This window comes from Fusarium coffeatum (assembly GCF_003316985.1).
Source record: "Fusarium coffeatum strain FIESC_28 chromosome Unknown BRIP53273_contig_136, whole genome shotgun sequence".
Classification (NCBI taxonomy): domain Eukaryota; kingdom Fungi; phylum Ascomycota; class Sordariomycetes; order Hypocreales; family Nectriaceae; genus Fusarium; species Fusarium coffeatum.
This window is the reverse complement of record NW_022157929.1, coordinates 412633-437683: the sequence shown is the minus strand read 5'-3', so window position 1 is coordinate 437683 and position 25051 is coordinate 412633. Positions and strand designations below refer to the sequence as shown.

The 25051-nt window shown below is 49.1% G+C and overlaps 5 protein-coding genes across 5 annotated transcripts; 4 read left to right on the top strand and 1 right to left on the bottom strand.

The window, feature by feature from the left end:
- Positions 1-8134: 8134 nt before the first annotated feature.
- FIESC28_06367 (uncharacterized protein) lies at positions 8135-10969 on the top strand (the record flags this gene model as incomplete). Its single annotated transcript, XM_031160511.1, has 2 exons — positions 8135-8705; positions 8760-10969. 2 exons carry the CDS (start codon positions 8135-8137, stop codon positions 10967-10969), a joined length of 2781 nt encoding a protein of 926 aa, XP_031015557.1.
- Positions 10970-11435: 466 nt separating this feature from the next.
- FIESC28_06366 (uncharacterized protein) lies at positions 11436-11697 on the bottom strand (the record flags this gene model as incomplete). The annotated part of the gene is made up of 2 exons (XM_031160510.1): positions 11436-11634; positions 11690-11697. The coding sequence occupies 2 exons, from the start codon at positions 11695-11697 to the stop codon at positions 11436-11438; spliced, it is 207 nt and encodes a 68-aa protein (XP_031015556.1).
- A 470-nt stretch (positions 11698-12167) lies between these two features.
- Positions 12168-13394, top strand: FIESC28_06365 (uncharacterized protein; the record flags this gene model as incomplete). The annotated part of the gene is made up of 1 exon (XM_031160509.1): positions 12168-13394. One exon carries the CDS (start codon positions 12168-12170, stop codon positions 13392-13394), a length of 1227 nt encoding a protein of 408 aa, XP_031015555.1.
- A 4199-nt stretch (positions 13395-17593) lies between these two features.
- Positions 17594-21578, top strand: FIESC28_06364 (uncharacterized protein; the record flags this gene model as incomplete). Its single annotated transcript, XM_031160508.1, has 3 exons — positions 17594-17755; positions 18456-19380; positions 19438-21578. 3 exons carry the CDS (start codon positions 17594-17596, stop codon positions 21576-21578), a joined length of 3228 nt encoding a protein of 1075 aa, XP_031015554.1.
- Positions 21579-22366: 788 nt separating this feature from the next.
- FIESC28_06363 (uncharacterized protein) lies at positions 22367-24817 on the top strand (the record flags this gene model as incomplete). The annotated part of the gene is made up of 3 exons (XM_031160507.1): positions 22367-22898; positions 22954-24718; positions 24772-24817. 3 exons carry the CDS (start codon positions 22367-22369, stop codon positions 24815-24817), a joined length of 2343 nt encoding a protein of 780 aa, XP_031015553.1.
- Positions 24818-25051: the final 234 nt, after the last annotated feature.

Sequence of the window (25051 nt, the reverse complement as noted above, 5' to 3'; positions counted from 1 at the left end):
GCCTCACCGAGTCTCACCTCAGACCTCACCGAGCCTTACCAAGAGATGGATCTCAACAGTGGGTTCTACGAACGGCACTTGCAGCACGGATAGTTTGGTACAAAGTACATGAAGCTTTGGGGTGGGTGATGCGGGGGAATACTCCAGATGCCCCATTTCATCTTTATCTTCTAGAACAAAGTTGCTTGTCACCAGTTCCTGACTAGGACAACCATAAGAGCCACATTCTTTATGCGGGGGATAGATCCATCGCCAGGGACGAGCACAGCTTGAAGGTGCCAATGCCATCATAGGCTCCACGATTGGAGATCGTTTCCAGTAAAACGTGCGTCAACCATGGTTCCTTTGATACCATCGCAACAACGAGTGTTTCGTGTCTCAAACTGTTACTATAATAACATGGCAGCGATGTGGTATAAACACAACTGACCAGAAGAACATGATTGTACGCAACGCCAGCAACGTTAAAAACAGATTAACTAACTCAAAGCTAAGGCGTAACACGTAGTAAACCTACCAAGTGCATTGAAACCACCCTATACCATACATAACCTTTAGAACGAGCCAGCATCGGCTCTATGCGTTCGTGATGCTACCTTCAGGGTAGTTGGATCTGCACTCGGCATAACTCAGTTGGCCAACCTGCAACATCGTTGTTTGGTCTACTTTCAGGACTACACGTGTGCAAGTCCCAGGTGTTCCTGCAACGACACGCACACATGCATCTCTCAAAGAAACATCCAGTTCATTTCGCCAAAAACACCTGCCAGCGAGTGCTGTCCCACTGACAGCTCCTCGGATATATTCACTACTGTGCCTTGCGATGTCAGGAGGGTAGCAGTCGTGTCTCGGCAGCGTGGGGGTCCATACTGCATCCTTGGATGTCGGCTGTCTTTCGTAATAACAGACAATGCCTGATTCAGGGATTGAGGTCATGCTGGACAAGCTAAAAAGACCATGCAAGTCAGAAGGACTTCGGGGGTGGGTGGTTGTTGCGACCAACAAACTGCAACCCTAGTTGCTTCACCGCGCAACCAGGGCGCCTAACAAGGGATGATCTGCCGTAATTGTCGCGAGACAATTAACACTTCACAGTGTCTTCCAGTTTGCAGTCAGTCGATTTGCAGTTACAGTACTCTTCCCCTCTCCCATGGTCCTGGACAAATACTGCACTGCCGCGGCATCCTCCGTCCCGTAACCTGCAACTGCATCCTGCAAGCCGCAACTTTCGAGATCCGGCACATCTCTGTCGTCATATGGTCGCAGGCTCGTTGCTAGATGAAAACACCATAGGCAGATCGTCTTCGTACTGGGTGCACCGAAGCTTTTAGAGTTATTTCTGGCGAGATTGTGATATCCAAAATGACGCTTCCTGTGAAAGGGATGTTGATAGCCTTTCTCACTCTGAATACGTCCCCCTCTCATCATCTTCCACTTCTTGCTGCAGGGTTGAGCTGTCTGATAGAAAAGGGTATAGATCTCAAACATCCAGACACCGCATCCAGCCATGTAAGTTTACCGACACAACTGACTTTTCACAGTACAACGCACAGTACACAACAAACCTATTCCTTTTCAAGAGAATCGTTTTTGATGGCAACTTGCACTAAAAACCATACTGGTGTAGATACTGGCCAGGAACAGCCAAGTGCTGGTGGGGGGCCTCGTGGGAGCGGACACCATAAACAGCCAGCCACGCCTATCCGGTAGAGTTCCGCACCATCACTCCTCGTAAACTGCGCCGGTGATAGTGGTGGTGGTGGTGATGATGCGAGAAGCTTTTGCTGTTGGATGCAGACCCGTGAAAATTTGTGACGTAAATGACTATCATGTGGTTGGGAAACTGTTGATTACTCAATTTATGTGATTGACTCCCTCAATTGGCCGTATTCTTTCCAGGAAAGGGTTGAGTAGGCGCCGAGGCAAAGCACTTTTGTGTGAATTCCGCGAAAAAAACTGTTCTCGATGGCTTATCACTAGTTTCGCCTAGGCAGCGACTGATGCAGTTCTGTACAGTTCTGTACTGATGTGAGGGATATATGGCGATTTGTTTCATGCTCATCACGATGTCAATAATTTGGAAACTCCGAGACTAAACAGTTATGACTCGTGCAGGCGCGTTATGCACGCGCAGTCTGGTAGTAATAGTGCATCCTTCACCAGTTCCGATCAACGGACACGGCCAATCGCCGCTTCCAAACCAGAATTGTTGAGTACAGTATAGTACAAACTGTCGTACACGCTGCATGCACAAGATTTGGAATCTTTCCCATTAATGTGTGGCGCTGAAATGAAGCCATCACGACGTGCTTCTTCCTATCGTTGTGTGCCCAGAGCGATGTGGCTCTAACGGGTCTCCAAGCTCTTCAAGGAGCGGGAAGGGACCCAGTAGAAAGAAGCTTGGTGCGTTGAGGCTCAACATGCTTTCCACAGCACCACCAACGGCAGTTTTGTGCCTCTCCACCAGGCCCGCTTCTCCAACGATTGCCGAACATGGCTTTCTGGTGTGGCATTCATCTTCTGTGTATTGGAACGAATAGCGACCTTGTCACCGTTTTCTTTGAGGCGAAACCGCTATGCCACCCAACCCACGCGATCGTTTCAAAGGCAAGGCTCCCTCAGAGCTATCCTTTCAATTTTCAGGAGTCCAAAGCCTCAGTGTCCCAGCGTTGCTTGTCAGCCACTGTGATTGTGTCGGATACCCCAATATAGCAGTCCCGATAATCCGGACAGGGATTAGTCCATCAAGGTTGGCTGGTACGGATTATATTAGGAAGGGCGAGCATTATCATTTCACTAGCGAGTCCTGTAGGCGAGTAATGACATCTTAGCTTTCTGCCGGCGGCACCCGGTCAACCTGTTTAAACACGGACAAAAATGCCTAAATTGTACAGGAGTGCCCTGACTACGCCATTTGTCAGCGAGGAAATGCAGGGGTGGCCACGATACCTTTCACAGCATTCGAGAGGCTGAAGTCTTCAGTATCACAGGACATCGATATTCATGCATATGCGTATTGCAGCGCAATAGGATCATGTCAATGGACAAAGGGTGTGTTAACAGCATCCAAATGAGTAGCTTGGCGAGCCATAATGCCACGGGGTCCGAATTGCCACAGGGAGCGAAACGGCGGTATGTATGGAAATTATCTGATTCGAGTCGGTGAAGTCTCGGAAAATTAAACAAAAAGTAGAATTAACGTCATCGCTGCCATGGGAGTGTTGTGCGAACTCTGTGTGAGACTCGGGGTATGTCTCTTGGTATTCCGAGTCTGGAGTCAAAGTTTACATACCCCGGTAAGTGACATTCAGGGAAAACAGTAGGTAATAATTGCGCAATCCTCACTCAAGGAAAAGGACCATCAAGTTGTCGTCCAAGACCTCAACAAGATTGATAACGGCAGAGGTATTTTGCCTGTTCAATCACAGTGCTGGCAGTTGTGTGCCACCTGTCATCGCATGGACAATTGTCTACCGCATCTCGCACATGCCCAGCATCCGCACGACTCGATATCCCAAAACGCGACGCCACCGAGCAAGGGGTGGGGTAGATTTCTCTAGCTTCCCAGGAGAACACAGGGGGTTGAGATTCTTCCATGCCTTAATTAGTTAGTGCGAGAACCGCGAGTTGCTGTTGTTTCCCGGGAATGATGCTGGCATCTCGGTGTTCCCGCCCCTATGGCCTTCTCCAAAGTCCCTTCTTTGTTTCGAGTTGGCTAATCATCGTCCGATCACGGAAGTGACTCGGGTTTCCTGGCAACCAGATTTAGTAGCCGAGGCTTCGAACCTCGGGACTGCATCAGGAATACCGCAGTAATTGTTCTCGTGGCCAAATGCCGTTGCTGTATTGTGATCTGATATGTTTTTGATAGACGAGCATCAGCGGCTCAGAAGACGATTTCTCCAACTATGGAGTCCGCCTCCTCACGGGAAGGACTCCACCACAACCTTCTGGAGCGAGAATAGAAGCCTTCGACTTCCCACCCAGGCCACCCTCGTCCTTCAGCAGATGCAATGGCGGGAAGATGAGGGGTTCCAAGGGACCATGCTCCACTGAGATCTGCTTTGGTGGGAACACCCGCTGTGCTTGCGGGAGCCATTGAACGGTTGGCGTTAACAATAGGATTAAGGACCCTGCAAAAGTCAGACTTTGTACCATTGTCGAATTTCGTTGATATGGCTACAGGCGTGCCTGCATTTAGGGAGAATGGCTTTGAGTGTAGCCGAGATTCCTAGGTGCCGACGACCGGCTTCGATTAAACCAGGCGACTGTCCGACAGGTTCCTTTTCCCGCGGACCATTATCTCCATCCCGGGAGTACCTGGTACATTCGGCGAATTCTCCTGGTCTTCTTTTCCTCTTCGTCCCACTTTGCTTTTTCGACAGCCTTGGCAAGTCTCGTAGGAACTGCAATATCCGCTGAACCGTCCAACGTCGTTTTTCTCTTACACAAATCCTTTCTTTTGATCGCGCCATGTTTGAAATAATTCCAGGGTGGTAGTGTAGATGCGTATGCGTCCATAGCTGTCAGGCGCCATGCAAGTTGTGGTGTTCAGATGGATGCAATGGCAGCATGTCCTTGGAGGACCCTTGGCTTCACAAACTGGGTTATGTTTTCGCTTGACTCGTGGATCCTGCATATCATCTCAGAATCCTGGCTTCTTCGAGTCACGAGACAGAATGTGCCCCATTTAGACATGGTCGACTTTTATGAACCACATTCGCTTGGAAGTTGTACTGTATGTTCGTGATCTCTATCGAAATGAGTTTGATCGACTGGCATAAGTATTGTTCTTTTGCCGCCAAGACATGTCGCAAATAACAGACTCGAATTACCCTCGACATACATGCTTGGCATGGTGGCATAGTAGATGATTCAGATAGACTGCTTGACCTGTTGCCATCCTGGTCTTGTAGTTGCAGTAGCTGCGAACCATTGGTCTTCGAACGATATATGCTTCTAACAGCAAGTGGCTGACAGATTTTGGGTTAACTTTAGAGCCAGAGTTGTGCTTGGTGGCTCGGCAGAACAACACAGCTCATATTCGTCTTAGCTTTTCACAATTTCCATCGGAAGAGAAACTGGACAAATAGAGGCGTGTATATCCGTGAAAATCTGCTCACGATCCCATCACAGTAGTGTAAGGACTAGTCGCTTCATTTTGCTCACAAGATCAGGCAAAACCCAGGGAACAGTCGTTAAAATGAGAAACGCTGCGTCAGGTCGATGAATCCCGGCGCGAACTCGGTGTCCGAGTCGTGTATGAGGTAATGCGGTGAAGACTTGGTCTGGCGTGAAGCATCGTGACCTTTGGGTGTGTACAATACCGGCTACGACACCGGGAATCGAAAGACGACTAGTGCCAAGTACCTTGTACAAGAAGCAAGCAGGCATGCAGTACTGCCAACTAGCAAAACAATGCGTACCCGTTACCATAACACCCAGCCTCCAGTATTCCCTGCAGACGCCCCACCCCCTGCGAGCAACTTGCCCTTTCGACCTATCGAGTGTACAGTATCGACCGTGCGAATCTTAGAACACAGAACCGTTTCTGAAGTTTTTCGACGCGTCGTGCATCATCCTGGATCTGATTTTTGATAACAGCGTTTCCCTGTCGGTGTTCAGGATCGCGAGACGTGCGGCATCGTTGCGAATGCCGCCGGGACCCTGTCAAGACTATGAGCTTGTCAAGAGGAGAAGTGGTTGTGTTATAGTGATGCTGGCTGAAATGGTAGCACGGCTCCATGGCTGTCCCAAGGTCTTTATGTAGGATGAGGCAAACTTCAGACAACCCAATGCCTGCGGCGATGTCGGACGGTAAGACCGGTACAGTACAACTTTTCTAATGGTGTTGCGGAATATTTCAGGTACATCCATGGGCGCTGAAGGGTTCGCTGAAGCTGAGAGCATCTCATCTCACAGGTACCTGAGCGAGGGGTTTGCATGTCATGTTCGCGCCTCACCAGGTGTATTTTTCCTCCAAAGTCCTGAATCGGTTTGGCGTTCTGGTTCGTATGATACATGTACCGACTGCATAGTAGATCGCCCTTAGGAAGTGTGTCTAGCAGAGGCGGAACGTAGACTTTTCTCTTATGACATGACGACTGGTAATCCGAAATCAGTGCAATGTAATCTGCGTTCTGTCTGTCCTAATTGTGATCAAGTAACCTGAGTCTTGTCGAATAGCTTTCTCTTCGTTGAATGACTAGCGATTTCACGTCTCTATCGAAGAAGTGTGGATACGACGAGGGTACCTGGCTTCCAACTGACACGGCAGCAGTCGGTAAGTGACCAGCAAGTATATTTCACCGCAAAGTGTTGGCAAGTGAATTGGATTATCGAGCCCCCGATTCTGGCGGCTTAGAGCGGCAATGGCATGGCACCTGCGCTAACATCCAAGTCGAACAGGCCAGAAATCTGGCCGTAGACCCGATTTGATTCAGATTGGAGAGGGACGAGGGGCGTGCAGTAAGTAAAACGAAAAAAATTCGAATCATCCAAACTCGAAGAGGAACAAATTGGACACTGCAAACAGCTGGCGTCCAGTCGAAGCGTCTTCCTTGCTTGGCACTTACCTCGGTAGCAGGTACTTCCGCGTTTACTCCGGTCGCTACTTCGCTCTTTATTTTCCCGCCTGTGCTGTAACTTGCAAGTAGGCATCGGGGCAGTAAGGAACTCGATTGTAGTAGTGTGAGAGACGAAATAGTTTGGTCAGTTAATGGTGCAGAGATCACCTTCTATATTTCCTGCACACTGAGCTTGCCCCTAAGCAGGCAGCCGCGCTGCCAGTGATTGACAGTGCTCGTAGGTGACTCGAGGTAGCAGGTACATGCACCTGCCTCAGAATTTCTCATCAGTTTCCTTCCTGCCTTCCGTTGTTCTCTCGTCTTCCATCTTTCCTCATTTTCTCCCGAAAAAAACCTTTCCCTCTCACAAGCTTTCTCTCTGTCCTGTAACATCCTCAACTTTCTTTTACTTGGAATTATTGCAATTCCTGCGACGGGAATTCTTTTGTCGATTCTCTCATCTTTATTATCGAGATATCTCCAACGTTCTGCGCGTCTGGCGCCTGGCCCCATCAAACACGAGCGCGACCCGCGACCCTTCTAGGCTATTTTTTCGCCCTTTGCTCCAGATCCCAGCCGCCAGCTATTCTGATTGTGGTTCCTTTGCTTCGCTGTGGGCCCACAGACGTTATCCACTTCCCACCTACCTCTCTTTCATTCTCAGGCCCTGCATTTGCAACTTTCCCAAGGCGTGCCAATTGCAACAGAAACTCCCGTCGCGAGTATCAGTTGTAAAATACGTACTGTGCGCGACCAAGGCATTTCCAACGGTTCCGCAACTCCCTCGTTTTTTCTTGCCTTTCTTTCGCCGCTCTCTCGTCATTGCGTACTAAGCAAACCAGAGAGAAAAAAACTAAACTTTTAGAAAAAGTTAGTGCTGCTACTGCATCACTCTTTTTAATCCACACCCGCACCAACCCACTTCTTTTTTTTTCTCCCTCCTTCACTCGCACCTCTTCTTCCCACACCCACCCACCCAAGCAGAATCCACAACAACACTACCCACCTTTTTGCAAAGGCTGCCCTGACAGCTTGCCCGTCTAGAAGAGACCGCCAGAAGAAAAAAAAAAAATAATACTTAAAAAGGTTCGAGACCCAGTTCTCCACTCTGTGCACCCTCTTCCAAAGCACTACCTTCAAAGAGGGACCTGCCACGAGCCTCATCCTCCACCATCCGGGAACATCTTTCTGCGGAGCTTTACAAGGCATCGTATTTGATTGATCTTGCTTGCTTTCTCAAGTCTTGCAAACCTTCCCTCGGACCCCTCTTCCTTCCTTTCTCCGCAAATCCTCCCTCGACTTGGACTTGTCATCCACCGACCAGGTCCATTATACCCCGGGCATATTTTTTGCGTCGCGGTATCTTCAACACCACGTCGATTGTCACGAGCTTCGCGTTCAACAAGAGTAGCATGGACGGTCCTCACTACCCCTCCAATGGTATAAACACGACTTCTTCTGGTCAGACTTATCCTTCACCTACCGCGATCTCTCCCAACCAGCTGCAAACCGGCTCGCCGCTCCCTCAAACTCTGCCTCCGCTGCAGCCTCCTCCCACATCTGCCACGATGCAGAACATGTACGGAAGCCACCCTCACACGCCGCGAACCCCAGGCACTCCCAACACGCCTGGGTCGGCCTCCAACATGCCTAGCTACCAGCAGCAGCAGACCTCTCAGCCTCAGAACCGAGGTGGTATCTACTCAATGGCGCCGAACCAATACCCTCCTCCTCAGGGCTATGGCACTTCTGCCATGATGCCCCAGGCGACCACTGCTGCTTCTCACCCTCAGCCCATTGCGCCCGCCCCTGCTGGTGGTCGCGGTCCTCCTGTGTTGCGCCCTATGCCTCCTGGTGGCATCATGTCTCAACCTGGTGTTTCTTCTCCTTACGGTCCTGCTTCTCTTATGCAGCCTCAGTCGGTTATGCCTGAGGGCGAGCCTCCTACTCACGTTGTTGGCTCCCAGGGACGACGCGGTATCCTGCCCAGTGCTCCTGGCCGACCCGCTGCCCCAGCTGCCGGCACTGGCACCAAGAACACTGTGATTCCCGTGAAGGACGCTGATGGCAAATTCCCTTGCCCTCACTGCACAAAGACATACCTCCATGCTAAGCATCTCAAGCGCCATCTCCTGCGACGTGAGTAGAACGACTTGTTTGACGTGACAGTGGTTACTGACAATGATTCTTTAGACACCGGTGATCGCCCATACATGTGCGTTCTCTGCCGCGACACCTTCTCTCGAAGTGATATCCTGAAGCGTCACTTCCAAAAGTGCTCTATCCGCCGTGGCAACCCCACTGGAGCGAGTCACTTGTCGCATCCTCAGGCTCACGTCAAGAAGAACCAACAGGCTCAGAAGGCCGCCGGTCTTGCTCACGAGGGTGATCTCAACCATCTCAATGGCTTGAGCAACCTCCCTGGTGACAACATGGTCCACCCCTTTGGCATGGTTCCAGTCAACGACGGCATGAACAACATGGCCCAGGATCAGAGCCAACTCTCTCGATCCAGCTCGCTCGGCCGTCTCGACAACGGTAACAACGCTGACAGACGGAACATGAACGGTCAGGTCATGGGTGCTTCTCAGCCCTACGGTGCTGACCCCAACATGAACCAGCAGCAGATGACTGGCTACAGCATGCCTCCCGCTCAGAACGGAATGCCCATGTACGGTGGCTCAAACACAAACCCTCCATCGGGCCTTGATTGGTCTCAGATGTTCCAGGCTGGTGCGCATCAAACCTACAACAACAACTCTTTCAATCCTAATCTTGGACAGACGCAGATCGGAATCAAAACCGAACCTAATTCCGGGCCCGGAACGACAGGCGATAGCGCCAGCGATACCCTTTTGTCGAACTTGGGAATGCATTCTCACCAAACTCCATACAACCTACTTTCTGATCAGATCCTTAATTTCTTCTATCCTCCTAATCAAGCCATCGATCCCTCGAGCGCAGGCATGAACCTCTATTTCTCACCCGACAACGTCAAAGACTTCTTGGACAAGTACACTCATTTTCACATCCATATGCCCTTCATTCACGTCTCCACCTTCAAGGTTATGGAGGCATATACTGGCTTACTAGCAGGCATGTGTTGTATAGGCGCCTGTTACTCAGACAATGTCACCTCGTCTAATGTTCGCGAAATGATGGATTTTCTCGTCGTCGCCCTCCAACGCGACTGCAAGATGATGTCTAATGCTGAACTACAGACAAACCAACCGGGACACGCGTCTCGGGCTGACATTGAAGAATTGCAGGCTGTCTTGTTAACATGTGTTTTATTGCTTTGGAACGGAAACCCGCAGCAGAGAGAGCGTGCACGACAAATCTATCCTGCTCTGGCGAGTAACGCTCGTCGGCTGGGTCTCTTCCGGTCATCTTCTGACCCTGCCAACATGTCTCACTTGCATCAAATAAACTTTGACCGCAATTCATTTGACATTCAGCAGTGGAACTGGGACAGCTGGATTGACCAGGAGCGCAGGAATCGCTTGATGTTCGGCGTCTTTTTGATGGACGTGGCGATGGGACTTTACTTCAACTCTCAACCTTTGTTTGATGTCATGGAAATCCACCTACCTTTGCCTTGCGACGACGTGGCCTGGGATGCCGATAAGGCTGAGGACTGTGCTGCCGCACTTGGTCTTCACGGGCCCGACGTTGCTTCGCAAAAGAATCCATACGGCACTCAACGAGCAAAGCAACCAGAGATGGACTGGGCTCTCAAGGCTCTTCTGCACCCATCTTATCAGATCCAACCTGGAAGCACGAACCTTTATGGAAAGTTTGTTCTTATCCACGGTATCTTAGCTCTGATTCGGCGGGCCCAGATCGACGGGCATGCGGCTCAATTGTCCAAATTTGGCACACCTCCTCCTAATGATTGGATGACCCCAGCCGGCGGCAATAGCGGACGGGGTACTCCAGTTGAGGGGGCGGCAGCCAACGTGGACCCACAGAGCCTGCAGGCACTTGTCATCGCTTTGAGCAAATTCAAGAGCAACTGGGATGCGGACATGGCCAATCAATTCCCACCGGTTGTGACAGGATCCAGTAATCCACGACGACACGGGTTCTCGAGAGATGCCATTCATTTCTACTGGCTTTCCCACTACTTGCTGAAGCACACACAGACGTCTGACTTCCGGTTGGCTTCTGATGCGCGCTTTGTGCAAATCATTCAATTATTGAAGTCAGTCAAAGCATGGGTGATGAACGATGGCGCGAGCAGAGGAGAAGAATTAGGATCAGTCGGAGAAATCGACGAACAGTATGGAGCTATGGATCTCACGTTAGAGATGGCAAAACTTTTCAAACCTCTTCCACAGGTGGTGGAAGACGCTGGCACTGCGTCTGTCAAGACGGAACTTGGTACAGGGACGGCAGTATGATTTTCTTTACATTACACAACCAAAAAAGCACTTTCGGGGTGGGGCTGCATCTGGAGGCGTTGCGTTGCATTCTGATTTATGTTCTTTGTTTTCTTTGTTTCCTGGGTCACTGGGTTTCACCGATGTGATGGTCATCTCAGGGTAGACCTGGTTGACCTCACGCATCCATGGTCGGCACTGTTGTGCAATGCATTTGTCGAAAATTAGACGGGAAGCGGAGTTGTAACTGCATATTAGACTTTGATCAAGATAGAGAGGGAAGTCTAACCGGGTGAAGGTCACCCGGTAGACTATCATGACTTGATGGCTTGGAGCAGGTTAATGATGTTTGCCTATAATTATTTGTGCCGCCTCTTGTGAAGTGTATATGTGTGATATGTGAGAGTTATAATGCAACTCAACATGTAGTAATTTTCTTGTAACCGTGCATAGACGTAGATGTATTCGTTTGTTGACTTGCTATATATTATTTGCCCTCTTTCTCATCCTTCTCAACAGTGATGATCTTTGGTGTGTACTTGTCCAATTCGGCCTTGTCTTCCTCAGTAGGAGTCAAACCGAGGGACTTCTCGAGTGGATCAGTCAACATGAGTCCTCCAGCACCCCATGCGATGACTGCGACACCGACAGCAAGGCGGGTTTTGGAGGAGAGATTCTTGTAAGCCCTGAAAGTGCGTAAGTATCCCTAAGCGATATCGGGGGAAAGGATTAGCAACATACTTGAGCATGATGTTTGATGTGTGAGTGAGTGAGTTGACAGAACAGGTCGTCTACATAGCCTTGCCAGATTGTCCTATAGACTGACGTTAGAGGTTGGAAGTCAAAAATGAATTTGCTACATGAATCACTTACTTGTGATCCTGAAGATGTGGATCAGAGTAAAGCAGAGCAAGACTCGGCGGATAAGATGGGATGGATGAAAATTGATCAAAGTGAGGTTTTGCTTCTAACTCGGGATTGAGGCAGAAGCAGAAAGGCGCGTGATAGGCTTACCTTGGGGCGTGGTAGTAGCGGGTCTTGACTTGGGGGATTCAAGCTTCAGGCATGGAACTCAGCTCTCTTCTCAATAACTTACCTATCCTCCAATGTTATCGAGAACATCAGCTATGAGAGATACCATCAAGAGAAGGAAAATCTAGTATCAAAAATTGCGACAAAGACCAAAAGCTTCGTCTTAGTCTACGGACCAACCATAAACATGACAACCACCGACAATGGAGCATCAGCGTCATCATCTCAGCCCCGCCTTATCCAGCTTCCCGTCGAGCTTATCGACAAGATTGCCGACAATTTATCCAGAGATGACTTTGAAAACTTTAGACTATGCTGTCGTCTGATTGCAGAATGTACGAAACCACTGCTCGCATTGGCCCATTTCGATGGCATGCCTTGGAGGCCCGATGGTCTACGCCTACATGATCTGTCTCTTGAACCGAGCTGCGCAAGGCGCATTCGCTCAGTCACGTTCAACATGGCACGCATCGGCGAGGATGAGGTTGAAGAAGGCATGTTGTGGATCAAGGATCCCGTGGAGCGTGAGGCTAAATGGGCGCCATATCTCGAGACACAGGATCTCTGCCTCGATGATGTCGAATTACCACTTGATCTGGTCATTCCGGCAATTAAACGATTACCCAACCTCGATACGGTTTGTCTAACATGGTGCGAATGTCCGTGGAAAGGGCACCGTGATATTGAGGACGCTTTCAGCTACGAGAATTCGATAGAACTAGCCGGAAATGAAATATACGACACCCAGCAGGCCGTTCTTGCAGCTCTACTTGAGCGAAATAATCCCATGAAGAGTTTGACGATCCAGCCTTTTATGCATACGGAGGTCAATATTCCAGCTGGTCTGGAATCCAACATCGCCACGGTCTTGGGATCGGTAACGCAGCTGCATTTGATGGTGAACTACGAGGTGGAATACTTCTGGCCGAAGCGTCTCGATACCTTCATATCATTCCTACCCAACCTGCGAGACCTTCAAGTCCACACCTGGCCATCCGATATTCCCGCCTCAGACCTGGACTTCTTCATCACCAAGCGTCTCGAACGTCTCGAAAAGCTCGACCTATCCTGCCTGCACTTCAACTTTGTCAACTTCGCCAACCTGATCAAGAACCATGGGCCTACGCTCAAGTTTGTCAAAATGACGAGTCTATACGGCTGGTGCGATCCCTTCAGCGCGGCCGAGCTTGACTGGGATATGATGTTCCAGCTCATGAGAAACAGGCTGACGGTGCTGGAGGAGATAGAGATCAATGGTAAGTTCAGTGACAATGTGGGCTGGCATCAGTTGTTTTGGCGGGAGGATATGACATGGGCGAAGGAGTTTGTGAGGATTTGGGGAGAGATGAGTCAGCCTCTTGAGAAGTATATCTTGAAGGGAGGGGAGTATCCTAAACCCACATGGAGTATTTGAAATTTGAAGAGGTAATAGGGCTATTGGAGTAATTGGTACGGGATAAGGCTTATGGAGTTTCTTTGAAGTTATTCTCTCACACAGTTGTGTTGATATGGAGCACGCATATGTATCTAAGCTGCAGGCAGATAGTGTGCGATTACAATAGCCATTTTGTAGTTATTAAACTAATTAACGATTTACTCAAGACGAGCTGTTTGTTCTCCTCTAGCAACTGGACAGCTGCTGAAGAGTGCAATTGATACATCCGGTTATATCCACCTGGTGCTTGAGGTACCCAGATGGTAGGAAGGACTTCAATCGACCTGAACATATCTCTTCCCGCATATCCCATATACCCAGACTTCTACCTGTTGCTCTGTGTACCAATATCGTGGCTTGTATCATTGGTCTTCTGACAATCTGATTCATCTTGTCATCAACTTTGCAGACGTGTGTCATGAGACTATCAGTCACATGGAAAAGGCAATGATGTCTTTGGTTGGTGAAGCGAATATTTTAGCCATATTGTCAATATCGCGAGACACTATGATCCATGGAAGGAATCTTTCTGTTATAGTACGATGCTACCATGGGCCCGTTGTTTGCAAGCTTCTGAACATCGAATGCTTGTGTCAACTAGTCATGACTATGGGTGTCATATGCAGTATGCGAGAGTTGGCATAACTTAGGATGCTCTGAACAAATGTTTGTAACAAAATCGATCTAACTTCTTTTCTTGGAAGGCTGGTTAAGACTGCTTTGAACCGGTACCATATGATTCTGGTGCTCTGGCTCAAACTCACATAGTTCTTATACACGACTTCCTAATTGTTTCGTCTAGACTATCGGTGATTCGATGTTCGGCAGTGAATCAAAAGGACAAGCCACAACTGTCTGGTTTTAGATATCGTAGAATATCTGGTTTGAAACTCTCTACTGGAACATGGCACGGTATGGTGACTCCGTTAACTTGTTTCGTTTCCAAAAACCAGCAGCTTCAGTCAAGGTAAACATGGAGATACGAAACCGCGGTATTTGTCCGAAGAAAACATACTGCAGCCCACAAGGGGTTATTTTCACAGTTTCCGCTATTCCGCACGTATATTCCGCTGTATCAAGACCTTCTTATTGGTCTCTATCTTGCCCAGTGGTAAGTCAATACACAAGTGGCGAACCGCTGGCCATAGTTAAGTTGAAGTATTCCCGTTGTGAAAATACACCCCTGTGGGCTGTAGCATGGTACAAGAATCAGAAAGCCTACGACTGCCAATATCATAAAATCCGTAATCACGTCGATCAATCGCAATCTTAATTCTTGTACTTTAAGAGGAATCACATTACAGAGTAACACATGATGACACCACCCAAGCCGCTAAATCCAAGGGTACAACAATCCCCGAGACAATGGAGAGAGCCAAGGATAGTCGTTTAAAAGAGCTTGTCTCTGTTTGGGAGTTTACAGTGGCAAAGCAAAGAAGGGAGGGAAACAAGACCCCGTATTGGACAGTCCATTATTTGCTTTTTATCAGTTTCTGTCTCAAACATTGAACTTGTCTCAAGACAATACGGGTAACATCCGCGGCATAGGCTTCCAGTATCTTGATTTGCTGAGCCCAATAACTCATATATCGTTTCTTATTTCGAAAGAAAAACAAAAGAAAAATATGCGCAGCAGAAAAGAAAAGAATTAAAAACAGCCGAGGAGTGCGCGTGCAACGTTAAAGTTGCTCAGACGCACAACTGCAAGCCTTGTTTCAGAAACATTCCCCTTGGAGGCAACACTGGAATGGGCCAGATCTTCAGGGAGACAAGAGGCAAAGTGAGTTGAAAAGATCTAATGCGAGGCGAAGCGAGGCAAGGCGAGCTTTGGTTTGGTTACACGTGGTTAAGCACAAGGCTTGCATGAGGCTTTGAGACTATTATCTTCAAAGAGGAGGGAAAAAGCTTGGTGAACCCTTGGAAAAAATGTCAAAAAGGCCCCTTCGTTTCAGACGGATGTTCCGAGTACGTGCTTTGAGCAAAGACGAGGACATAGCTTTTGATCCGCAGTATGAAAATAGGAACAGTATGTATGTCAGTAGAATAATTGGCCTTGTAACGAAACGGTTATGCACGAGATAAATGAGTCCGTTGGGTTAATTAATTAATTAATTCTTTACTAGCAAGCCTTGTCCCGCAGACGATAGATGCCTCATGTGTTAAAAAGAAATTATATGCATGTCTAGCATAGAGCGTTTACCTGCAGTGACTCCTTCAGAGCTTTCATGACGTCTTGAAGCAAAAGAAACAAAGAAAGGAAAGGTCAAACTGTAAATGAATTGCTTGTTTAATTAAACCACCACCAGTAAAACCGGTTGTCAGTATAAAAAAGTAAGCAGATAGAAAGACAAAGACGCCACTGGATAGAGATGTCACCAAGGGATCCCTGACAAGATACAAGACCTATAGATTCACTGGATGGAAGTTTCTTTTTCTGATCTTGAAAGTAATAAACCCCTGCATTTCTCTTTCTCTATGCTATCCACACATGGACGATGTTAGTTTGATCCGCTTCATTTAATCTATCAAGATATGCTCGCAATGGATATTCGGACATTACATTGCACAAATTTAGCTACATTGTACGTGTCTTGACTGGGTGAATTAGACAAGATAGATGCTTTATATCCTGTGGAATGTTGGGCCAAGGATATGCTTGTACATCTCTCAGTATAGTAACTAGACGACACGGATCGAAAGAGTGACATCCCGATAGAACAAGACCGTTGGATTGTTAATGGATCCCTTTTTTTAATTAATTATTTTCTTATCCAACTAAAATCGACCCGCTTTTGCCATGCGTCGCCAGTCTGGTTGATCATCATAAGGGCCATTTTATTTGACTCGATTCAGTAAGTCAAAGTTGCAATCTTTTCGAGATCAACGTCCAGCATGAGATGAGATGAGATGAGCCTAGACTAGATTCCCGAGTGGGTTTAATTGACTTCTGGTAGTACAGTAAAAGACACTTTCTGTACATTCCTGAGTCAGGTACGGAAGACGGTTCAACGGTACTAAGAGGTTTGAGCTTTTTCCTTTTCCTTTCTTTTTGGAGTCGTTTCTTTTCGCTCTAGTTTAGTCTCTTGTTAGTTAGCTAGTCGCTAATCAATTGACTGTGTCTGATATGTGATGGTTGCAACCTACATACAGTACTGTCGGACATATACACTATTCTCTTCTAACCGAGGAACGTCACTGAGACATTAGGAATGTAGTTACATAGAGAATATCACAAGATATACCAATCACCAAACATCAACAACTGTGCCGTAGGATTGGTTTGCCTGGGGGCAGGGGTCGCGTGGTTTATAGAGACGAGAGACGAGACAAAACATGACGAGGCAGAGAGAGGCGAAAGCAGAGTGAGTGAGTGATGATGGTATGGGAATTTGCCTGATCTCGCAACAATGTCCATCTTGATGAGTTGAAGGAAGGGTGAAACCATACACATTCATATTATAGAACGAGGGGGTGTATATGTCTCTACGGAATGGATAAGCAACAGAAACCCTTCAAGTCCCTTTCCCTCCCTCTTGACTTTCACTTCTCTTCTTTTGTAGATTTTTGTCTCCCTTATTTTGAAGTTCTGAGGGTTCAGTATTCAACCATTGTCATTCTCTTTTCTCTCTTTTCCTCCCCCTTTTGCTCATACAAAGAGTAACATCTTTGCGTCAAGATCTCGATCTTTCATCATATACCTTTTTTTTTTTTTCTTTGTCTTTGATTTTGCGTTTTGTGATTTACTCAAGCGTGTTCGGACCTATGCTATACCAATACTCTACTGGCAGACGATGAGAGGAGGCGCTGGGAGCACCAGAACAACGTTGCTTAAGCAGGTACGACTCCTTTTTTCTTTTAGGTTCTTCTATTTTCTCAGCATCTCATTTTGGGTTTCAATGGCTTTGACGATGTGATATTGTTAGAGTCAAGTGGCTCTTGCAACCATCCCATCACTATCCCAACCTCCGTGAGCAATGAAGATGCATATCGGACCCTTGTCGATTCGATTGAACTGCATGCTGCTTTGGGACGAGCTGACTATGCTGGCTTTTGGTCATTACACAGACATACACACCAATATGCAGATGTAATGCAATGCATGTACAGGGCTGATTGATATTGCTGCAGTGCCTTGTTTTAGTGCCAACCAACGAACCTATACGATACGATAACCCCTCATGACGGCGCGAAAGAAGAAGCTGAGTATCAGCAGTATCGGAGGAGGCAATAAGAAGGATACTATGAAGGGCAATGGACGAAGCAATGGCAGTGGAAGCGGTTGGAGCTTTGGACGATGGGGCTCTGCAAGAACAGCTTCAACAAACACTTCCTCCAATCTGGTGAGTATTTCTTCTTAATTAATTACATGTGCTTTTGCTCTTTCTTTCACCCACTCGCCTCGCTTCCCGACCCCCCCTCTCTACTGTCTGCACTGTAGCCTCTTTGCCTTGCCTTACTCAGTTACGCACCGTAAACTGTAACTGGCAAAGCTGCCATTGTTTTGGGGACTGGACTTTTGGCTAGACTGGGCTTAAGTTTAGTTTTAGTCTAGTTCTAGTTCCCTGACGGTTGGTGCCGTCATCAGAACCGAACGCCCCCTGAAGCGAAAGACTGAAAAAAGAGAACTCAATTCGAGGCCCAATAATAATTATCATGTCACCAAAAACAAGAGAGGCGTTACAGTACAGTACTACGACAAACACAATTGCCTTGTACAGTCACGTACAGTCACAGTACTCATGATCTTACTTTCTATTACTCCTCAATCTGACAACCAACCCTGTCCTGGAATCAAATCTCACCCTCTTGATCTCAGTCTCATCTTCGACCTGGGGGAGGCTTGTTCAAAGCGGATCATCCCATCCAAAAATCCTCTTCGTATCCTTGCTTTTCTCCTTGTCCTTGTTCTTTTTTGTCCGTAGTCTCTGTCTCTTCCCAATGGCTTAGACTCAGAGGCCCACGTCACCCACCCGCCCGCGCTGACAGGTCACCTCACTTCCCAAAACCCAGGCTAGGCTAACCACCTCAATTTGTTTCCAGGGGACCCCTTCAGCGCCTTGTACCGCTGCTGGCGCTGCTACGGCACCAGGTCAAGGCCCAAGCGGCCAAATTCAAGGACAATCATACACCCACTCTCAAGGACAAGGCCAAGCCCAAACCCAAGGACAGGCCCAAGTCCAAGCCCATGCCCAGACTCTTGTTCAGGCACCGTCCCAGGGCCACGGACACTACTTTCGGAATCAACACCTTCATCAACACGCCAAAACCAACTCTGCGCCCTCCCACGCTTCGATTGTCGCCTACAAGTCGGCTCTGAACAAACCAGTCGTCACTGTCGTTCCTCTTTCCGACTCCAATTCTGTCTCTTCCGTCTCTTCTTCCGCTTCTGAATCTTGCTCGTCTTCCATCGCTACTACCTCTCCAACTTCCTACGGATCGCCTACTACCACCGCTACCAACACCCCGGTCTCGTCTCCTTCCTCGTCTACCACCTCACCAACTTCGAGATCGACACCAACATTCGCTACTCCTCTACCTGTATCTGTATCTGTATCGACTCCAAAATCCGGTTCCAAGAGGACCGTTCACTTCCGCTCCGCCACTACAAGCATCTCTACCAGTACCAATACCAATACCAGTAGCGCGCCCTCAATTCCGATCCTCTCTGTCGTCCCTCCGCCTGGCCAAGACGGCGGCGACGGAGAGGCAAGAAGGCCCGCCATGCAGCGAGTCTCTGCCTTTCTCCCTTCGTGGGACAAGAGGTCCTCCAGTACAAGATCAGGCTTGTTTGGTTGGTCCTCAAATCGTTCCAGCGCCTCTATATCAGTCGCAAACACCAATTCATTATCAAGGATAAACACTGCTGCAGCCAATGCAAATGGCCGAGTCCAAAGGGAAGCTTTCTGGCCCGCGACGCTCGATCTCGAATGCGAGAAGGCTGCCCGCATCCTCAAGTCATTTTCCAGTATGCTTGTCTCACTTTTCCCGTAAGCCTCATTTTTTTGCTAACGTATAATTCTAGCCGATGGCTATCTCGTTCCTGAAATCGAGGAAGAGGACTCAGAATCAACAATAAGCGAACCGCGATCACCAAAACGAGTCACCAAGAAAATCCCTAAGCGCGTTATTCAGAATGCTGCCGGAATTGCCATCTTCACCTGCATGCGCAGCGGTCTGTACATGACAGGCTCCGGCGGGTCCGGTATTCTCATCGCTCGAAAGTCTGACGGCACCTGGTCACCCCCATCTGGAATTATGCTACATACGCCCACTCTCAGCTTCATAATAGGTGTCGATGTTTACGACTGTGTCCTTGTTGTCAACAACCTTGCTGCTCTTGAGTCAATCACGAAACCTCGTGTCACACTCGGCGAAGATGTCGGTCTAGCCAGCGGTCCCCTGGTTTCTCTAGATTCAGATGAGTCGCACATCAAGTGGCAGGACATGGGTAACACCGTTTTGACATACTTGAAATCGCGGGGTCAGGCTCAGGTCGTCAACTTGAATGGCTGTATCCTAACCGAGCGAGGAAACGAGAACGAGCGCTTCTACAACAGCCAAGTCACCCAAATGGACATTCTGGCTGGCAATGTTGCCCGCGAGGTGGAAGAGGTTGGGCCACTTTCAGAGGTCATTAAGTTAGCTGAGGGTAGGACAGACTACGATGCCTCTGTAATTAACAAGATTGCTGCGGAATGTGCGCCAGGAGATGCGATGATAGCGACGCCTAAATCTTCGACGCCCGCCTCGCCCCGAACGGCTTTTGGAATTCCTAACATGGACGACCCGGACCCGTTTGGCGTTTTGGCCCTCGAGATGGCTGGTTTGGAAATCAGGGAAGCGGGATCACGATTGCGACCTACGAGTAACTCATTCGACTTCAACCCCGCGCCTTCAAGCCCAGCCTTCTCCAAATTCCAGAGACAAAGTATGGATACATTTGTCTCAAAGAGTAATCGCAACAGTTATATGTCTTCGAGAACAGTCAAGAGTCAAATGACAGATGCTGGAACACAGACCGATGTAGGCACAACACCCGAGACATCGCCCAGCCCAGGTCAGAGTGAAGATGGCCATGACAGGAATACCCGTTTGCAAATTCCCGAAGTCACGGAGGAAGAGGAGGAGGTTGATTACACAAAGGTCGATCTGACCCCCATAAGACATTTGAGTGGAGCCCATAGTCCTCTTAGTACGACCAGCCACAGCAGCACAACGGCCGTGGAACCCGACACCCTCAAAGTCGAGCCCAGGGATGACACTGACAAGGCCTCGAGCAATTATGATAGCGACAAGGATGACAAGAGCAGCCGAAACGCCGACGACGAGGACGACTCAGAAAGTGATGCCGAGGAGGAGGACGAGGAGGAACCCGTCGTGTTTGAGGTTGCTGCAGTGCAGCCGGCAAGGACCCAGGCTGTTGCTTCCCGCATGATCCACGCCAAGGGTAACATGGTCACCATCCCCAAGAGGATTCCCCCTCCTCTGCCCATGAGGAACCCTGGCAGGGCATCGCGATCCAGTAAGAGCGAGATGGGCGATGTCTCTAGTCTTCGAAGCCCTTTGCGCAAGGAGACCTTTGCTGAAGACGATCTTCTATCAGAGGAGGAGCATACCCAGTCTGAGTCCTCACCTTACCTCAAGCCTAAGGAGTTCAAGGTTGAGAAGGCCACCATTGAAGTCAAGTCTGATGATGATAAGTCATCGGACTCTGATGTTGAGTTCTTCCAAGCTGAGGAGATCAAGGTCGATGGTGGCAAGACCGAGGCTCCTCACTCCAAGGAGTCTGAGTCTGAGTCTGCAAAGGCTGAGAAGCCAGAAGAGAAGGCGCTTGTGAGCGAGCCCAAGGTTGAATCGAAGGATACTCAAACATCCCCTCGAATTCATCAAGAGGAGCGCCCCGAAAGCCCCAGCACTCCCGACAAGAAGCACACTTCATCTGTGTTCACTGGAAGGACAGAAGATCGATGGAGTGTCGACGGCACAACGCTGACAACACCCACATCCGATCGACCTTTTTCTGTCATGGACGACATGACTGAAGACGAGACCCCCAGAAAGCCAACGAAAGAAGTTGAGCCAACTGAGATGAACGAGAAGCACGAAGAGCTAGAGAAGGCGGCATCAAAAGAGACAACCCCCAACACTATCACGGTTGTATAATTGAGGACGAACGATGATTTTACAGAGTAAGCTGGGATACGGCGCACGACCTGAAGTTATTCATGGGTAATCACGCGACGGGGTTCTTTTTTGGGGAGGTTTTTGCGCATTCTTGTCCATACTTTTGGTGAAAATGTACGTTATGATGGGTTTTTGTGCACTAGGAGTCACTTCTTGACTTCTGGACGGCGTTCTCTGGGATGGTCATGACCACTTTTTTTTCTTTTCGGTCTTTCTCGAGCAGCGAAGAGCTGATACCGGCTCGAGGTCCAAACTGATGTGGAGGGAATGAGTACTGTGGATTTACCGGATGAGATGAGACGAGATGAAAGGGGACAAGGCAAGGCAAAGTTCGGACATATGGATAAAAAGGATCCTTGACAAACGAGCAAGTGATCTCTGTACCTGGAGTTGTTGTTTGGAAGTCCTGGCCTCCTGTTTATTAGTAGAGGCCAGACTATGATAAAGTCTTATTCTTAATGCCATTGAATAGATACACTACAGAAGCGATCTATCATTCAATTGTTTCTCTGTATAAATGATTGGTATTTGTTCATATGTCAATGTTGAAAGGTGACTGAGTGCTTATGTATGCTATTTGGTATGATTTTGGCTGGCACTGTCAATGGACTGGCAGCCAGTTCACCAGATCGCTCGCAACCAAGCTTCCTGCGCCCATAGTTATAATCAAACGATTAGCATAGATTTTGATCCTGCCATATCTAAAAAGACCTTATGCTTCTTTTCTGTTATGTTAGAGTTTTTGTAACATTTGGAACTTCCTCAAGATGGCCCTCGTCCCTAAGCCTGTTACCCCTACGAAGCCAAAGCAAAGAGGAGGTCACGTGCACACCCCATCCGCATCAGATGCTGCAGCAACACCAGCCACACCAGGCGCGTCTACGCCCCGATACAAGCTACGGGCGCGCAAACCTCGAGAAGGCTCGCCAACGCCTACACCATCGCGACGCAACAACGGCCCTATAGCGCCTTTACCATACGAATTTCTCTACCAACAAAACAACAGCGGCCCCGAAAGCGCAAGGAAGCTTCGAAATCGCACAATGTCCAGCTCAGCGGGCAAATGGCGCGAGGAGCAGGTCCTCATCATCTGCCCCGGCAGCCAAACTACCATGGCTCAGCTGGGTTGCAGTGAGTTGACTCCTCCTGCGCGGCGCATGCCCACCAGGATGTTCAAGGAGGGCGATCAGTGGGCTCCTTACTACAAGACCAAGCGCACAACTATTGTTAATGGCGTGGAGGAGGATGAGTGGCTGGAGGATGTTGACGAGGACGAGGGAGCTGTGTATCCCATTCAAGGTAGCTATGGCCAATGAGTTTGTGTCGACAAATGCTAATCCAATCGCGCCTGTAGCTGGTCGCATTGTCAACATGAGCGCACTCCTCGCTTTCCTCGATCATGTCCATGGTCTGCTTACAACTACATATCATAACACTCCCATCATGCTCATGGCTTCACCACAATGGACCCGACCCGACTGCGAGACCATTGCCCGATACGTCTTCGAGAACACGAGAACGCCTGCGCTATGTATAATTCACAGCGGAATTGCTACACAGTACGGCCTTAAGTGGCCCAATATGACTGTAGTGGATATTGGTTATGAAAAGGTCGATGTTACGGCAATCCACGATGGACGAGTCGTGAACCATATGGATGTCGGTGCATCCGAGGCCGAGGAGGAAGTCAGTGGAGGCGAGGTCTTCACCCGAAGCTTGCTCAAGTTGTTAGAAGGCAAGGGTTTCAACCGCGACATGGCTGAGCAGTTGAAGAAGAGCAACATTTGCGAGGTCCTCCCTTACAACGGCGCTGAAGATAAGTTGATGGAGCTTCCAAAGGAGAACACTGCAGGTGCACCAACTGCTCAATCGGCTCCTGCCCCTGCTGGCGAAGAAGCCGCTTCAAAAGCCCCTGATGCGCCCAAACCCACAGAGAACGGAGACGAAGAAGGCAATGGTAACGCCGATGATGATGGTGTGCTAGATGTAGCAGCCATCGTTACTAGCGGCCAGACAAAGGAGTTTCTTGCTAAGAAGGAGAAAGAAAAGGAGAAGGGTAAGGCCGGTAGGAAGAAGGGTGAGAAGGAGGCTGAGAATGCAGCTAAGGCCGCCCGCCTACCAAACTCCAAGAGAACCCACAACAGCTTTTCATACGAGGAGATTATCCAGGAGGAGGTTGTTCCGGAGGTAAAGGAGAAAGAGACCACAGCGAACCCCACCAATGGCACAACGGAAGCTCCCAAGCCTGAGGGCGAGACCAACGGCGCGCAACCTCCCCAAGCAGAGGGAGAGAACACCGCTGCGCCCACAACAGAGGAACCCAAGCCCGAAGAGCCTAAGCCAGCGGATGCTCAAGAGCCAGCGCAGTCGATAGAGCCTAAGCCTGAAGCTGAGCCCAAGCCCGAGGTCCAGCCCACCACTGAGAACCAGACACCTGAGAAGCGACCAAAGCGCATCCGTCGAGATGTCGAAGTCGGTCTTGAGCGTTTCACCTTTGCTCAACGCCAGGAGATTGATCGCATTGTTAACACCATCTACCGCACTGTTCAGGGCATCGATGACATGTACATGCGACCCCAATGCTGGGACAACCTCGTCTTTGTCGGCAACGGTGCTCGTCTGCGCGGTCTCCGCGAGAACATCCTTCAGACTCTCAACGCCCGCCATCTCGTCTCCCCTTCCACCGCAACAATGTTCACCTCAGAGTTGCCCTCCAACATGGCCACGCCCACCGGCACAGGCGCCCAGACACCCACGGGCTCTTTCACCGGTGCGCCCCACCAGCTTTCTTCAAGCGGCGTGAACCCTCTTCTCCAGGCCGCCACCACGGCCGCTGCTGCTGGTAACACCGGCACTGGCATGGTCGGCACGCCGCAGCCTGCCGGATCCGAGGTCGGAGGACCTACCGTCACTCACCACTTCCACAGCCAGACTCCCACAAGCATTAAGACTGCTGCTCTGCCTACATATCTGAGCGAGTGGACCAAGAACGGCTTTGAGGAGAGCATGTTCCTTGGCGCCCAGGTCGCCGCGCGTATTGCATTCTGCATACACTCCAACATGGATGCCCAGACCATTGAGGCCCAACGGCTTATGAGTTTGAGCAGAGTAGACTACAAGTAAGTCCTCAGCTGTCCCAGATGTGAGAATATTACTAACGTTGACTGAACAGTGAACTTGGTCCTAAGGGGATTCGCACGCACTCTATGCTAGGCTAGAGAATCATGCCTGCTTGATAGTTTTATGACATTATATAGTTTCTCGTCTACATTGAGACCGTCAAGCGGTGTAGACTTGGAAAAGGAGTTATTTAGGCCCCAGCGAAACGGTAAAAAGAGGATGATACAGGATGAAACGAGCAAGAGGGTGAGCAGAGAATGCTTGAGATAATACCATAGATTCGAATAAGCCTTATATGCAGCCTTGCACGATCTACCCGTCTATTTACTTGG